This window comes from Poromitra crassiceps (genome assembly GCF_964638095.1).
Source record: "Poromitra crassiceps genome assembly, chromosome: 8".
Taxonomy (NCBI): Eukaryota; Metazoa; Chordata; class Actinopteri; order Beryciformes; family Melamphaidae; genus Poromitra; species Poromitra crassiceps.
In genome coordinates, this window is record NC_139629.1 from 52,554,453 (window position 1) to 52,570,224 (window position 15,772).

Consider the following 15,772-nt stretch of genomic DNA (forward strand, 5'->3'; position numbering starts at 1 on the left):
GTGAAACCCATGTTTCGCTTTATGCTCTGAAATTGTAGCCTACCTGAAGGTTCCTGGTCTGATTCTGATGAGTTCAACACCACCTCCAGCTCTGCAGGAGCACCTGCTGCAGTGCTAGTGCTGCTTTTGTGAAGAAAACCCCAAAAGCAACCCAACCCATACTTTCACTTTAGCCACTTGGACTTGAGATTTGGGACTTGTGAACAATCTTTATTTTTGTGTGTATTAATATTAACACATTGAGTGCCAAGGACGTCTGTGGACGTCCTAAAAAAAAGTAACGAGGAGTGCCAAGGACGTCTGTGGACGTCCTAAAATCATAATTCATATTATTCCATAATTCTGCTGTTTAAGGTCGTACCTAGCCAGTGAGCATGAATCCCTTCAAGGGATCACACGGCGCCACCTTAAACATCGTCACGGGAGCTGCGCCACCCACCTCAGATCCTTTACTTTGTACAGGAGACAGCAGGGAAAGACGTGATCAAAGTGGAAACCGATGCATGCTTCAGCCAGAGCCGTATTGATTGCTCTGTCTGCAGCGGAGCGGACAGTTGGCTCGGCTGCATCCGTGCCCACAACTGAGCTCTTCTGCTTATATCTATCTTCTATCTATCTGTTTCTCCACATGATTCCTTGCCAGAAAGCCAGCACCCAAAGCCGAACGGCCAAGCCCTTTTCGTTCAGTCGCGTTTGGCACTTCCTTGTTGCGCGCTGGGATCTGTCCGGGGCAAAAACGGAGTCTGTCTGTGCGTGTGGGGAGGAGCCCGCTGCTCAGAGGTGGAGAGGGGGAGGGGGAGGGGGAGGGGGGGGGTGGGGGTGGGGGTGGGGGTGGGGGGAGCAGGCTGCACAGAAACCACACCATGTCACTACATCAGAAAACACCAGCCAGAGTCAGTGAATGTGCTCGAAATTAGAGTGCAAAAAGTATTCATAAAAGTCACTATATCTTGAAAAGTAAAAAAAAACGGCAGAAAACCCTTGAAAGTGCACTTCTTACAGAGGCTGTCATTTCATAATGGAACTGTCTAGAAACAAAATTTCTTCTTTGGAAGAAGCAGGAGTGTTCAATGTTTCATTAGAGTCCAGCCCTCTCAATGTGTTAAGGAAAGGTCTATTAATAATAATGTCATCTAATCAATGCTGATGCTGGATGCTAATAGATAGTGTGGATAATACAGTACATGCTTTGAATCCCTTAGTATGCAGTGTTCTAAGCAGACTGGATGACATGCATAAGAGACTTGAGACTTGACTTGGACTCTAGCTCAAAGACTTGAGACTTGACTTGGACTCTAGCTCAAAGACTTGAGACTTGACTTGGACTCTAGCTCAAAGACTTGAGACTTGACTTGGACTCTAGCTCAAAGACTTGAGACTTGACTTGGACTTGCAAAACATGACGTGAGCATCTCTGTCAGTGCCCGGCCATGACCCATTCCTGCGCAGCAGCTATAATTCTTCTTATTCTTTTCCTTCTTCCGTAAAACTGTATACATGTCAGAAACCCTAAGGCCCACACACAGTAACCGTAACAGTAACAGTAAACGTAACAGTAACAGTAACCACACTTTGCACATAGGTTGGAAATGTCACCCACTACTCAGAAACAAAGAATTAAACCAATCCACCAATCTTTGGCGATATAACATAACAGCCTATTTCACGTTTTGAAACGATGTAGTCTCACGGAGCGAGCAGAGATCCAGGCTAACCCCCAGATCTCCCTTGGGGCCCTGTGCCCAGCAGAGATCCAGGCTAACCCCCAGGTCTCCCTTGGGGCCCTCTGCCCAGCAGAGATCCAGGCTAACCCCCAGATCTCCCTTGGGGCCCTGTGCCCAGCAGAGATACAGGCTAACCCCCAGGTCTCCCTTGGGGCCCTGGGCCCAGCCCTACACAGAACCCTTCCAGCAGACGGTTACTCTACTTGTATCTGTTTGTATCTGATGTGGCATCATCAGTGATGTCACTCATCCGATTGTCGTTTTTGGTTACACTCGTGCAATTGTGACATCACTGATGTTATAGCAGCTATATTTATTATTATTATTATTATTAAACTGAGACCTTTGTGATCAAGAAAATCTTCACAAATGAGGATCACTTTTGTGACTTTTGAAGCATAAATGTGATTTTCTTTTAACGTGATTCGCAGTGTGTGTGTGTGTACCTCCTTTCTGGCAGAGCTGTCGGCTGCATGCAGGAGGGTGGGGCCCGAACTGGGCGATGCCCCCGGCGGCTGATTGGCTGATGCCCCCGATGGCTGAATGGCCGATGCGCTCAGGTACTGACGCACCTGCTGCCTCTGGGCTTGCTGCAGGTGGTACCTGGTGGGGTTCTCCAGGTGAGTCTGCACCTGCAGTGCACACACACGTGCACACGCACATAGATATGCAGGAACACACGCACGCCCACACACATACACAGGCTGTTAGTCTGGCTCACAGGAAGTAGAAACTAGAAAGCCTGCAATAGAGTGCTGCAGGAATGAGTCCTAAAACCCAGAATTTAGCACTTCCTGGTTCCTATGTGTAAAAATCTATGGGATTTTTTGTATGGGGATTTTGGTTAAATGCCTAAAATAAGGTCTGTGGTTAATGAAAGGTTATGAAACTGAGACCTTTGTGTTCATCAGAAGCATTTTCTGGTGATCCCCGATTTTTTGGGGAACATGCGGGTCGGCCATCTTTGACAGCTACATACAGCAACAACACTTGGGCAAACCACATTATCACATTTGCAATGCAAATTATGACATCAACTTACAGACTTATGTTAGGCCTATACAACAGGCAGTTCACTTCAGTTTCACAATCACAATTTCATTCTAACTCCCCCCAAAAAATTGTTAATAATAATAATATAAATAATAATAATAATCATAATCATAATAATCATAATCATAATCATAATCATAATCATAATCATAATAATAATAATAATAATAATAATGAGACGCGAGCACGCACGCACGCACACTCACTCACACACACACACACACACACACACACACACACACACACACACACAGTACCTTCAACACCTCCACTGGGACCTGTGCTGGCGGTCTGGAGGCGGGGCATACAGAGATGGGGGTGGGGTCAGAGATGGGGGCGGGGTCAGCTTGGGTGCGCAGCAGTTCCTCCCTCCTCTCCTGCTCCCTCGCCTGTTGACGCATCAAATCCTGACGCATTAGAACCCTGAGGGGGGAGAGAGAGGGAGAGTAGGAGAGAGAGAGGGGAGAGAAGGGGAGAGAGAGGGAGAGTAGGAGAGAGAGAGGGGAGAGAAGGGGAGAGAGAGGGGGAGAGGGAGAGAGGGGGAGACAGGGGAGAAAGAGAGGGAGAGAGGGGGAGACAGGGGAGAAAGAAGGAGAGATGGGGAGACAGGGGAGAAAGAGAGGGAGAGAGGGGGAGACAGGGGAGAAAGAGATGGAGAGAGGGGGAGACAGGGGAGAAAGAGAAGGAGAGATGAGAAGCTATAATAGGAAGTAATGGTAATGAACTGGAAACATGTCATTCGTACTAACTATTTACCTTGTCATATACAGATTTCCATAAATAAATAAATAATATATATATATATATAGGGAATACATTTATTTTATTCAACATTCATGTTTTTTGTTCAATGAAATAATCCACTAAATTCTCCTCACAAATAAAGTAAAAACATTCATTTTTGCATGATAATAATAATGCATGTATGCTTATGATAGAACAAAATGTTTATATGTATGTCTGTATGACTCACTCTCTCTCTCTCTCTCTCTCTCTCTCTCTCTGTCTCTCTCTCTCTCTCTCTCTCTCTCAGAATTTTTCCATGGAAAGTTTCAAGTTTCCGGACATTTTCCACCAACTGGAAATGTTCCACCCCTTTGCAACCCTAAACCAACTAAACCATTTTAAACTGTTGAAGCAGCAAGGACAAGTTAGGTCGCTGTTAGTCTCTCCCCAGACTCAAATATTACGTTGAATCGCTGCACTCCGCATACTACATAAGTGAGTCTGTGGAGTCTCACTCCCATCTACTGGACAAACTAGAACTGCACAACTTGGCAAAGTTTACTGTTAGTGTGGTGATCTCCTTTATTAGGCTACCTGTTGTATTTGACATGATACATGTTTTTACAGCATTTTTAGCAGCCATTTTAAAGGAACACGCCAACATTTTGCGTGGGGTGAGTACACGGGGTGAGTACCCGGGGTGAGTACACAGTGTGAGTATACGGGGTGAGTACACAGGGTGAGTATACGGGGTGAGTACACGGGGTGCGTACACAGGGTGAGTATACGGGGTGAGTACACAGGGTGAGTACACGCGGTGAGTACACGGGGTGAGTACACAGGGTGAGTACCCGCGGTGAGTACCCGCGGTGAGTACCCGGGGTGAGTACACAGGGTGAGTACACGGGGTGAGTACACAGGGTGAGTACACGGGGTGAGTACACAGGGTGAGTACCCGGGGTGAGTACCCGGGGTGAGTACCCGGGGTGAGTACCCGGGGTGAGTACACAGGGTGAGTACACGGGGTGAGTACCCGGGGTGAGTACACAGGGTGAGTACACGGGGTGAGTACACAGGGTGAGTACCCGGGGTGAGTACCCGGGGTGAGTACACAGGGTGAGTACACGGGGTGAGTACCCGGGGTGAGTACCCGGGGTGAGTACATGGGGTGAGTACACGGGGTGAGTACACGGGAGTACACAGGGTGAGTACCCGGGGTGAGTACCCGGGGTGAGTACACGGGGTGAGTACCCGGGGTGAGTACACAGGGTGAGTACACGGGGTGAGTACACGGGAGTACACAGGGTGAGTACCCGGGGTGAGTACCCGGGGTGAGTACACGGGGTGAGTATACAGGGTGAGTACACGGGGTGAGTATACGGGGTGAGTACACAGGGTGAGTACACGGGGTGAGTACACGGGGTGAGTACACAGGGTGAGTACACGGGGTGAGTACACGGGGTGAGTATACGGGGTGAGTACACGGGAGTACACAGGGTGAGTACCCGGGGTGAGTACCCGGGGTGAGTACCCGGGGTGAGTACACGGGGTGAGTACACGGGAGTACACAGGGTGAGTACCCGGGGTGAGTACCCAGGGTGAGTACACAGGGTGAGTACCCGGGGTGAGTACATGGGGTGAGTATACAGGGTGAGTACACGGGGTGAGTATACGGGGTGAGTACACAGGGTGAGTACACGGGGTGAGTACACGGGGTGAGTACACAGGGTGAGTACACGGGGTGAGTATACGGGGTGAGTACACAGGGTGAGTACACGGGGTGAGTACACGGGGTGAGTACACAGGGTGAGTACACGGGGTGAGTACACAGGGTGAGTACACAGGGTGAGTACACAGGGTGAGTACACAGGGTGAGTACACGAGTCACAACGTGTACATATGAGCATTATGGCGCATTGGCGCATTTGGAATGTGTATTTTTGGTGACTGAACGGGGGTATGCTGCTGTATCGTATGGACTAATAGTAGTAATAGTAAGTATCATTTTTTGTCATGTATCTTGATTGTTTAGACATTAGGATTTTCTTTTAATTGCTGTATTTGATATGTACTGTGTGCGCACAGGACTCTGTGTGCCCAGGGACTACAGATGCAAATTAGCTTATAGCTATTTCTGGTGCAATATATTTGGTGCAATATATTTATTGTGTACTGTCCCTGCTCAAATAAACAATAAAGATAAAGATAAAGAGACTACCATTCGGGCATTTATCTTCTTGTCTTACTATCGGGAATATGGAAAATAGGAGAATCTCCCGAAATCGTGTGTTCAGAGGTGCAAATAGGGCAGCGATGCAAATTGCGCAGTGACATGTTTCACAGTTTGTCGGCCAGAAAGGATGTGTGTGTGTGTGTGTGTACGTGTGTGTGTTACCTGGATGACATGCTGGATGGCAGCGTTGACGAAGACGAGGAAGAAGAGGAGACTGCTACAGGACTGAGGAGACACAAAAAGAGAGAGAGAGACAGACAGACAGAGAGACAGAAACATCATCATATTAGACTGGTGACATCATCATGTTAATTATGATGCATTTGTTTATGGTAGGAGCTGGCAAGTGGCCAGCGCGTCATATCCGACCTATTTGCGTTCGAGATTGCACTGGGAAGTAGCAAGTAACATGACGCAAAATGACGCGTTTCATTCAATCTGATAAAAGTTTGATGTTTCTCACCATAAACAACATGCGTGGCCATCTTGAAATGACGTCAAATGACGCGGTGGGAGCTACTGGGGTTTGAGAAATCATACCCAAGTTTGCAGGTAGGAACTCCGAGTTATAGTGGTGTTTTATTTGATTTTTGCTAGTAGCAACTGGCAACTTGCCACATCCCACTTATAATCGAACGCGGCATTAGACTGGTGACATCATCATCATGTTAAGGTGACATCACTCTATCCAGGGAGGAGCGTGTATCGTTTTCCCAACCCAGTTTAGATGAAACCACGCCTCACTTCCACATGACGTGACCGTGCTCTCGTAGCTTAATACATCGTTTATTCACCTCATCTTTGCCTTAAACCCAAGATGAAACATTCAGAAGACCTCACACCTAATTCTAACTTATAAATAAATTATTTTTCATTTTTATTTTTTGTGATCATCGATTTACAAAGATCCCCTTAGTTTCATTCCCTTGTACTACCGGCAGGCTGCAAGCGCTGACCTGACTGTTGATACATTCTCAAATTGACCATCATAACGGTATACTGCAAAAGATGTACAACTACTGTTCAAATATACTGACAAATGGCAACTGCATTTGCCATATCTCACCACCAGATGACCCCTCAAGCCACAACTTGGAAAAGAGACAATCCCAGTGAAAACGACTAATTTGAAGCCTTTACTCCAGAATGAATGTTAAGCATCCATCCTGGAGTAAATGCTTCAAATTAGTCGTCTGCACTGTCAAATTCAGTTTCCCCCCATTTCCCCATGTTTGGCAGAGGGGTCGATTTCTCACATTTCATGTAAACTGCATGAAATTGATTGCTGCCATAACTGGTTGAAATGGGGAAAATAGTCAAACACAGAAGAAACTACAAAAAAGCCTTGACTCGAGGATGGATGCTTAACATCAGGGATTGGAACATTGGGAACATTTGAAAAATGGCTGGAGGTCCAAAAAAAGGTTTGTTTTGTGCAAAATTAACATTAAAACCAATGGGAAAACAATGCAATTGACTTGGAGGCCCAATTGACTTGGAGGCCATGTAACAGCCAGAAACACACCATACGCTGAAGCAACGCTGAAGCAACGCTGAAGCAACGCTGAAGCAACGCAGTGCGGAGGCAGTTTCATTTCAGCGTCCTTGTTAACAGGCGAGAGTGATCACACTGCCCGCACACCACACCACCAATGGCCTGGGCTTAATTTCAGACCCCTACAAATCTCCAAATGGCTCCATGCCATCATGAACTAACAGGGTCAGTTTCTTATCTGACCTATTCTCCGTCCCTATCTTTCCATCCACCTGTTACTCCTCCACCTGTTACTCTGCTACCTGTTACTCCTCCACTTGTTACTCCTCCACCTGTTACTCTGCTATCTGTTACTCCTCCACCTGTTACTATGCTATCTGTTACTCCTCCAGCTGTTACTCTGCTATCTGTTACTCCTCCAGCTGTTACTATGCTATCTGTTACTCCTCCACCTGTTACTATGCTATCTGTTACTCCTCCACCTGTTACTCCTCCAGCTGTTACTATGCTATCTGTTACTCCTCCACCTGTTACTCTGCTATCTGTTACTCCTCCACCTGTTACTCTGCTATCTGTTACTCCTCCACCTGTTACTCTGCTATCTGTTACTCCTCCAGCTGTTACTCTGCTATCTGTTACTCCTCCAGCTGTTACTATGCTATCCGTTACTCCTCCAGCTGTTACTATGCTATCTGTTACTCCTCCACCTGTTACTATGCTATCTGTTACTCCTCCACCTGTTACTATGCTATCTGTTACTCCTCCACCTGTTACTCTGCTATATGTTACTCCTCCACCTGTTACTCTGCTATCTGTTACTCCTCCAGCTGTTACTATGCTATCTGTTACTCCTCCACCTGTTACTCTGCTATCTGTTACTCCTCCACCTGTTACTCTGCTATCTGTTACTCCTCCACCTGTTACTCTGCTATCTGTTACTCCTCCAGCTGTTACTATGCTATCTGTTACTCCTCCACATGTTACTCTGCTATCTGTTACTCCTCCACCTGTTACTCTGCTATATGTTACTCTGCTATCTGTTACTCCTCCACCTGTTACTCTGCTATCTGTTACTCTGCTATCTGTTACTCCTCCACCTGTTACTCCTCCACCTGTTACTCTGATATCTGTTACTCCTCCACCTGTTACTCTGCTATCTGTTACTCCTCCACCTGTTACTATGCTATATGTTACTCCTCCACCTGTTACTCTGCTATCCGTTACTCCTCCACCTGTTACTCCTCCACCTGTTACTATGCTATCTGTTACTCCTCCACCTGTTACTCATCCACCTATTACTCTGCTATCTGTTACTCCTCCACCTGTTACTCCTCCACCTGTTACTCCTCCACCTGTTACTCCTCCACCTGTTACTATGCTATCCGTTACTCCTCCACCTGTTACTCATCCACCTATTACTCTGCTATCTGTTACTCCTCCACCTGTTACTCCTCCACCTGTTACTCCTCCACCTGTTACTCCTCCACCTGTTACTCCTCCACCTGTTACTCTGCCATCTGTGCTTTCTGGTCGACTGACACTCTTCATTGAATGCAGTTTTTTCTCATATCATCATTATCGTTCTGTTTTCATGGGGGCTTTGAGGGTCGGAGCTCCTATCAGCTAAAGAGAGTCCATGTGAGGGAAAACATGAGGGAAAGTGATAATAAAATGATTTCTTTACTTTTCGTCCCCCCCTCCCCCCCAAATCGTTTGGAATGTGCCCTGACAACACTGTTAAACTGTTGTGTTGAAATGCACCACATTACCTGGAGGAGTTATTCAATGTTTGCTTCCTGTGCGCCTCCACTCGGAGTGGCTTCACTTCAACTGCTGTGCATAACAGCATTCATTCATTCAGTTGAGCATGGCGTGTCATAGATTAAAAACTATTTTTTTATCAAGTGTTTTGGGCCCTTTTGAACATAATTTCGAGGTTTAATCAGTTAGAATAGTGACATTTTTATGTGGGAACTACTGATCTGGATTATAGGAATACAGGAATATAAGAATGGCGTCTTCTTCCATCAGTGATGTCATAAATACCTCTCTACTCACCCATTGTGATGTCATTAGTCACATCAGAAATCCTCCCCTGCTGGTGGTGCAAATACAGTATGTACTTGTAGAACCAGTACATACTGAGAAGGAGGCGATAATGCAACATAAAGGATGCCAACTGCCATAAAACACCACAGAAGAAGAAGAACCAGTTCATGATGATGGGATTAGTAGGAACCAGAGCTTTTCAGCTTCACTGTGTGACAAAATGTCTTCCAGATCAGAGGAGGATCTCTGTCTGCCATGATCTCTTTAAAGCAGGACTAAACCCCAAAACTTTTTTTCAGCTTTTAACCAATATAATGACTTTGTGTGTTTGTGTGTGAAGAATTCTGGTCAACATTTCCACATTTGAGACCAAACTGTTACCATTGTACCATTTGTATCATTTTCAGCTGCATAAGTTCCCTCTATGGGTTGAATACTGCTTTTTTTTGCCCTCAAATGAATGGGAGATTTGGTACAACCTGACGTCACGTTGTCCCCAAAGACTATGGGATTTCAAGATAGTTACTCCCCTACTCCCCCTGTACCCTTTCGGCTCCTCACAACTCCAAGCCTATTGGAGGGAGGGAGGGGTTATTGTGTGTTTGCAGCAGCAGCCTCCGAGCCCCCGCACCAAAGTGAGCCTCCCCTGACGTCATTGACTTTCATCCCCGCCGTCATTTCCGCAAACAAATCTCATCGCAGTTTAGCGCACATGTAAAATATAACGCTATACTACGACGTGATAACGTGACAAAGCTGCTCTAAACACATCGGCTACTATAATATATTTCCCTGCATCTCATACTGAGATTAGATTGGTATTAAGTTTGGACAGACTGAATGGATTGAGCCGAGGAGGAGGAGGAGGGAGCTCTGCAACTCTGCCCTGCGCCCGTGAGGAAAAATCAGAGGTGCAGTAACTTTTAACAAGAATCACGAAAAGCCCCCAAACGAAATGGCGAATGGCACAGAGAAATCTCGCATTGTGATTACATGAGCGTGAGAGCGGGGCGTTTGTCCTGACTATTGTGCTGTGCTGCGGTCTCGCGTCACTAGTCTCTTTTAACGATACTTACATAGACTACATGGGAGTCAATGGAGTGAATTTCTAGTTCGCCACTGAATGACAAAATTGATATAACTTTCAACCATTTTGAGCAATGCTGTTTCCATACAGGCCACCAGCGTTGCTAGTTGTTGATATTTATAAAGATATTGCAGCTCTCATATAAATTATTTTCGAAGGCGGTGGGCAAACTGTAATGGCGTCGATTTCCGGAAAAACATTCCTGAGCTGAGCACAGCCAAAGAGTATAGTATAGACAAGAGGAGACGTCATGTCTTGGTTTTTCCCATAGGTTTTTTCAAATCACCGTTTTGTTACATATCTGGGGGGTAAGTCCCCCTTTAAGTATACATCACCAATTTGGAGTGAGAACGGGCTGGTGTGTGTGTGTGTGTGTGTGTGTGTGTGTGTGTGTGTGTGTGTGTGTGTGTGTGTGTGTGTGTGTGTGTGTGTGTGTGTGTGTGTGTGTGTGTGTGTGTGTGTGTGTGTGTGTGTGTGTGGTACCTCATGCTGATTGGCTGGCTCTTGATCTGGTAGAAAGTGTCAGACTCTAACAGCAGACTGTCAACATCGATGTCCGCTACAATACCAGACTCCACCCTGAGAGAGAGAGAGAGAGAGAGGGAGAGAGACAGAGAGAGAGAGAGACAGAGAGAGAGGGAGAGAGACAGAGAGAGAGAGAGGGAGAGAGACAGAGAGAGAGAGAGAGAGAGAGACAGAGAGAGAGGGAGAGAGAGAGAGAGAGAGAGAGGGAGAGAGACAGAGAGAGAGAGAGGGAGAGAGACAGAGACAGAGAGGGAGAGAGACAGAGAGAGAGAGACAGAGACAGAGACAGAGAGAGGGAGAGGGAGAGAGACAGAGACAGAGAGAGAGAGACAGAGAGAGAGAAAGAAAACACCACTGAGTGAGCAAACGTTTTGCTTGTTAACCAGTTTGAGTCATGCTCCTCCCACCTCAGGCATCAGCTTTCCAAAATCCATTGAGCTGTAAGCAATAATGCAGCTTGCAGCTAAGCTAACGTGTTTCCGGCAGCTAAGCTAACGTGTTTCCGGCAGCTAAGCTAACGTGTTTCCGGCCTAACTTGAGTTGTAGTGCAGACAAAGAGTATCGAACACAAGAAACGAAGCTCTTGTGCCTTTCAGACAGCACTGCAGCCATGATGTTGCAGTGGAACAAGCTATTAGTCTTCGCTTCTTATCGCCTCTTATCAATGTGAGATCTTTGGCGCAGAATCAGATGACGTGTGACTATCCAAACATAAATTAGAATGTTTTCATACTAGGGCTGTGCCGATTCACTTATCTCCCGATTCGATACTATCACGATACTTGGGTGCCGATTCGATTTATATTGCGATTCTTAAGTATTGCGATTCTACGATTATTGCGATTCGATATTACGATTTATTGCGATTTTTGTTTCTTTTTTTCTTTTCTTTTTTCAGTTTGTTTGCTTTTTTACACTAGATTAGAACATGGGAAAAGTTTAATCATACACTAGAGACTGTATATCATGAGTAGGGCTGGGCGATATAGTTAAAAACAGGGGCGGACTGGGATCATAATTCAGGCTGGGCATTAGATACCAAGCAGGCCAGGCCGATATGGGCCGACGCGCGTGAAATTTGGGCCGTTTGAAGCTCAATGTCGGTCGTTTGAAGCCCAATTTGGGCCGTTTGAAGCCTAATTTGGGCCAAGTCCAATTTTACAATGAGATGCACCCACTTTAACCCTGAAGTGTAATTATTACTTCAGACTAACTAATAAAGTAATACAACCACTAGTAAACCAGTAGGCGGCACCTGGCCTGCTGTTCAGTGAGTGGCCTGACTGCGGCACCAAAATTTTTTTTTTTTTTTTTTTTTTTTTTTTTTGCTTTTGCGATTATCGATTCTTGAATAAAATATCGATCCAAAAAATCGTGACATTAAAAATCGCGATACTTAGGTGAATCGATTTTTTCTCCCACCCCTATTTCATACAACACCAACGGTTATATAGGTAGAAAAACTGACTGGAGCCCCTGACCGACTGGCTCCAGTCAGTTCAGTCAGTGGGGCTGAAAAATACACACACACACACATTCCAGTTTTACTACTTTACCTCCCACATCCTGTGGACAGGACCATGAGAGAGAGAGAGAGAGAGAGAGAGAGAGAGAGAGAGAGAGAGAGAGAGAGAGAGAGAGAGAGAGAGAGAGAGAGAGAGAGAGAGAGAGAGAGAGAGAGAGAGAGAGTGTGTGTGTGTGTGTGTGTGTGTGTGTGTGTGTGTGTGCGCGTGCGAGCGTGTGTGTGTGTGTGTGTGTGTGTGTGTGTGTGTGTGTGTGCGTGTGCATGTGCATTCTGTGTGTGTAGGGTTTTTGCTTAGTCACTTCCCTCCGATAGAAAGTCCACATGGAGCAGTGGGCCACCCTGTCTCATAATAGGACCTATATGTGAGTGTGTGTTCACTGTTTAACCAACTCAACTGGGGACTGCAGAAAAAATGCATAAATGTGATTTTTAAAAATCGAGATTTTCAGAAAGCGCTTATAAAATCATAAAAGTGGTCCTCATTTGTGAAGATTATGTTGATGATCACCAAAGGTCTCAGTTTCATAAACTTTTGTTAACCACAGACCTTATTTCAGACAATTAACCAAAATCCCCATACAAAAATCTCATTGGCTTTGAGAAAAGGGAACTGGGAAGTGCAGGGACTTCTGGTTTGGCCTACGTTATACGTTATAATGTGGCACTCTAGACAGACAGACAGACTAACATCAGTCAGTCAGACAGACAGACAGACAGACAGACAGACAGACAGACAGACAGACAGGTATCTGGGTGTGGAGCTGACAGACAGGTAAACAGGTCGACAAGATGTGACATGACTCTTCTCTTTCCCCTGGATAAATCCATGAGCCAGCCTGTGTGTGTGTATGTGTGTGTGTGTGTGTGTGTGTGTGTGTGTGTGTGTGTGTGTGTGTGTGTGTGTGTGTGTGTGTGTGTGGGTGTGGGGGGGGGGGGGGCTGACTCATTCATTCCAGCAGAAGGCAGAAAGGATCAGAGGTCCAAGTCAAGACGTAACAACAACAAGTTAGTTTCCATGGAGCTGAATCGTGAATCCGGGCAGTGGTGACCACTAGTCTGACTCACTGGATGCAGGGTGCAGGGATAAGCTCTGACATCGGCTCTTTCAGTCGGAGCGAAGAGAAATCCCTTTCCGCTCTGCGTGTCCGCTCTCAAATGCCTCCGCCGCTGTGAAGCAACAACGATGCTAGCCAGCAAGTTAGCAACCTACACTCTGAAAATGGCACGTTTTGACGAAGGAATTGTGCAATAAAACAGGCCTGCTTGGTACTTTCGGAGAATGGTTGTAAAGATAACAGCCTTTTTCCCGCTAGACCAGAGTGAGAGTAAGAGGAGCCAGACTCTCTCCGATACTGTAGAAGCCAGGTAGAAGCACTTCCGTATGATGGTCTTGTCCTTTTTTAGCATCCTTGATGACGGACAGGTTCTCAGTAGTCTGGATGGAAGAACCTCGCTCTGAGTCTTCCGGCTATGGGTGGAACCCACCACCCACGAACCCAGGCCCGGTTCTACGGGGGTGCAAAAGCACGCATTGCACCCTTATTTTAATTGTCTGCATGCTCAGTTGTAAAGAGTGGTAATTTTTTTTTTTTTTTTTTTTTTTATAAATGCGGCAGCTGCACACTTACTGTTTAAACTTGAATTATAATTGTTGTTTTTCTTTGTTCTTTAAAGTGAATTTATGGCTTTTTGGCACCTATATGTAACCTTTTAAGGTTGAGATAATTGTATTATCATTACTGTATATGGTCCAAATATTTCAGTAAATCACTTGAAACACTTGAAATATTCTTGCTTGGGAGGTATCATTCTACTTGAAATGATGGTAAAATGCATTATTTTTTGTAAAATAACATGTCAAATTTTTCGGGCGGCCGGTGCACATGCCCGGCTTTCGGCCGGGCATCTGCTATCTAGGATGCATCCCTAGTCATCTTGTTCTGGAACCGGCCCTGCACGAACCTAACCCTAACCCTAAACCTAGGATCATCACAGCCTTGCTAAACTCTCTAGTCTAGACCCCGAATGTAGACACCTAGACCACTGAGAAAATGTATGGGATGTCCAGGTACATTGAAGATAAGTGGGATTTTCTGAGCCATTTTCGGAAAATAGTGCTTGTCATCCAATCGTCAACATGTCAAAATCGCACAAATCTCCAATATCAGCTGAGGAGCATTTTGGTGAACAAACCAGGTCACTGGGTGGCAACGGCAATGGAACCCTATGGAGTGTGAGTTTGAGCGTCTAGCCGGCTGACCGTGTTTACAATTTAAACAACTGCGACAGTTGACACAACTTTAACACGACAATGCATAAACATCAAACTCTTGAGCTACTTCTGCTCTCACTCAGAATGTCAAAATATAAGTGATGTGATGTATACTTTTTGAGATATTAACGTTTGTTTGGCACAACTCATACTAGTTAACTGCTGCGGGGTTACGCATTTTTGGGTGACAGTGACGTCACGCTGATTCGTCCTATTGTCAAAAGATATGAATACTGCACCAAAGCATTTTGTCTCCCTTTTGCCCCATTATTCTGCCATTCAGCTCAGATCAAACACACCAAGCAGAGGACAACTGTGTGTGTGTGTGTGTGTGTGTGTGTGTGTGTGTGTGTGTGTGTGTGTGTGTGTGTGTGTGTGTGTGTGTGTGTGTGCGTGTGCGTGTGTGCGTGCGTGCGTGCGTGCGTGTGTGTGTGTGTGTGTTTAGGCAGTTAAACAAGCAGGTTTTTGAATGGAGTTTGGTGTGACTGAGCTAACGGGAGAGCAGGACTCACCGGACCAGGTTCAACGTCTCCGCCGAGTCCAGGATGACGAACACGGTCCCGGGCTGCAGGGGGCTGACCGCAGACATGTCTCCAGCACCTGGACACTACCACCGCTACTCAACGGCACCAAGGCAGACACACAATCAACTACACAGAAACAGGCAGGGAGGGAGGGAGGCTGGATAAAGTGAGCAGCAGAATAATTTGGATTTCCGGTCAGGATCTTTCAGATCTTTCAAAATAAAAGTGTATTCAAACTATTTTCATTCAATTTCAAACATTAAAGTCCCTGGAAACCAGAAATATTTTTTTATTATTTTGCATTTTGAGTTCATCACATCACAGGAACCTATGTTAATAAGCCACCAGCCAAATTTGAACGATGATGAACGTCGCAAAGTATATAAATTTAGGTTTGACAGTCATGGCAAAAGTAATGAGAATCAATTTCTATTTTAGAGTGTATTTTCTCCTGCGGACTGTGTGGGCATGTCCCGTCTGCAGCAGGTCTTTTCCTCTCTCTCTCTCTCGGAGGAGACTGCTCGGAGGAGACCTCTCTCTCCGTTAACGGAGAGAGAGA

At 45.8% G+C, this 15,772-nt stretch overlaps 1 protein-coding gene across 1 annotated transcript in view; it reads right to left on the bottom strand.

Annotated features, from left to right (window-relative positions):
- tfe3a (transcription factor binding to IGHM enhancer 3a) overlaps window positions 1-15,278 on the bottom strand; it is a gene marked incomplete at its 5' end in the record, with an annotated part of 41,116 nt that extends 25,838 nt beyond the window's left edge. Inside the window, 5 exons of the mRNA XM_083641302.1 lie at window positions 2,171-2,356; window positions 3,035-3,200; window positions 5,899-5,961; window positions 10,851-10,946; window positions 15,202-15,278. Coding sequence (XP_083497428.1) covers window positions 2,171-2,356; window positions 3,035-3,200; window positions 5,899-5,961; window positions 10,851-10,946; window positions 15,202-15,278 — 588 coding nt within the window. The remainder of the gene's footprint in view (window positions 1-2,170; window positions 2,357-3,034; window positions 3,201-5,898; window positions 5,962-10,850; window positions 10,947-15,201) is intronic.
- Between the last annotated feature and the right edge of the window lie 494 nt (window positions 15,279-15,772).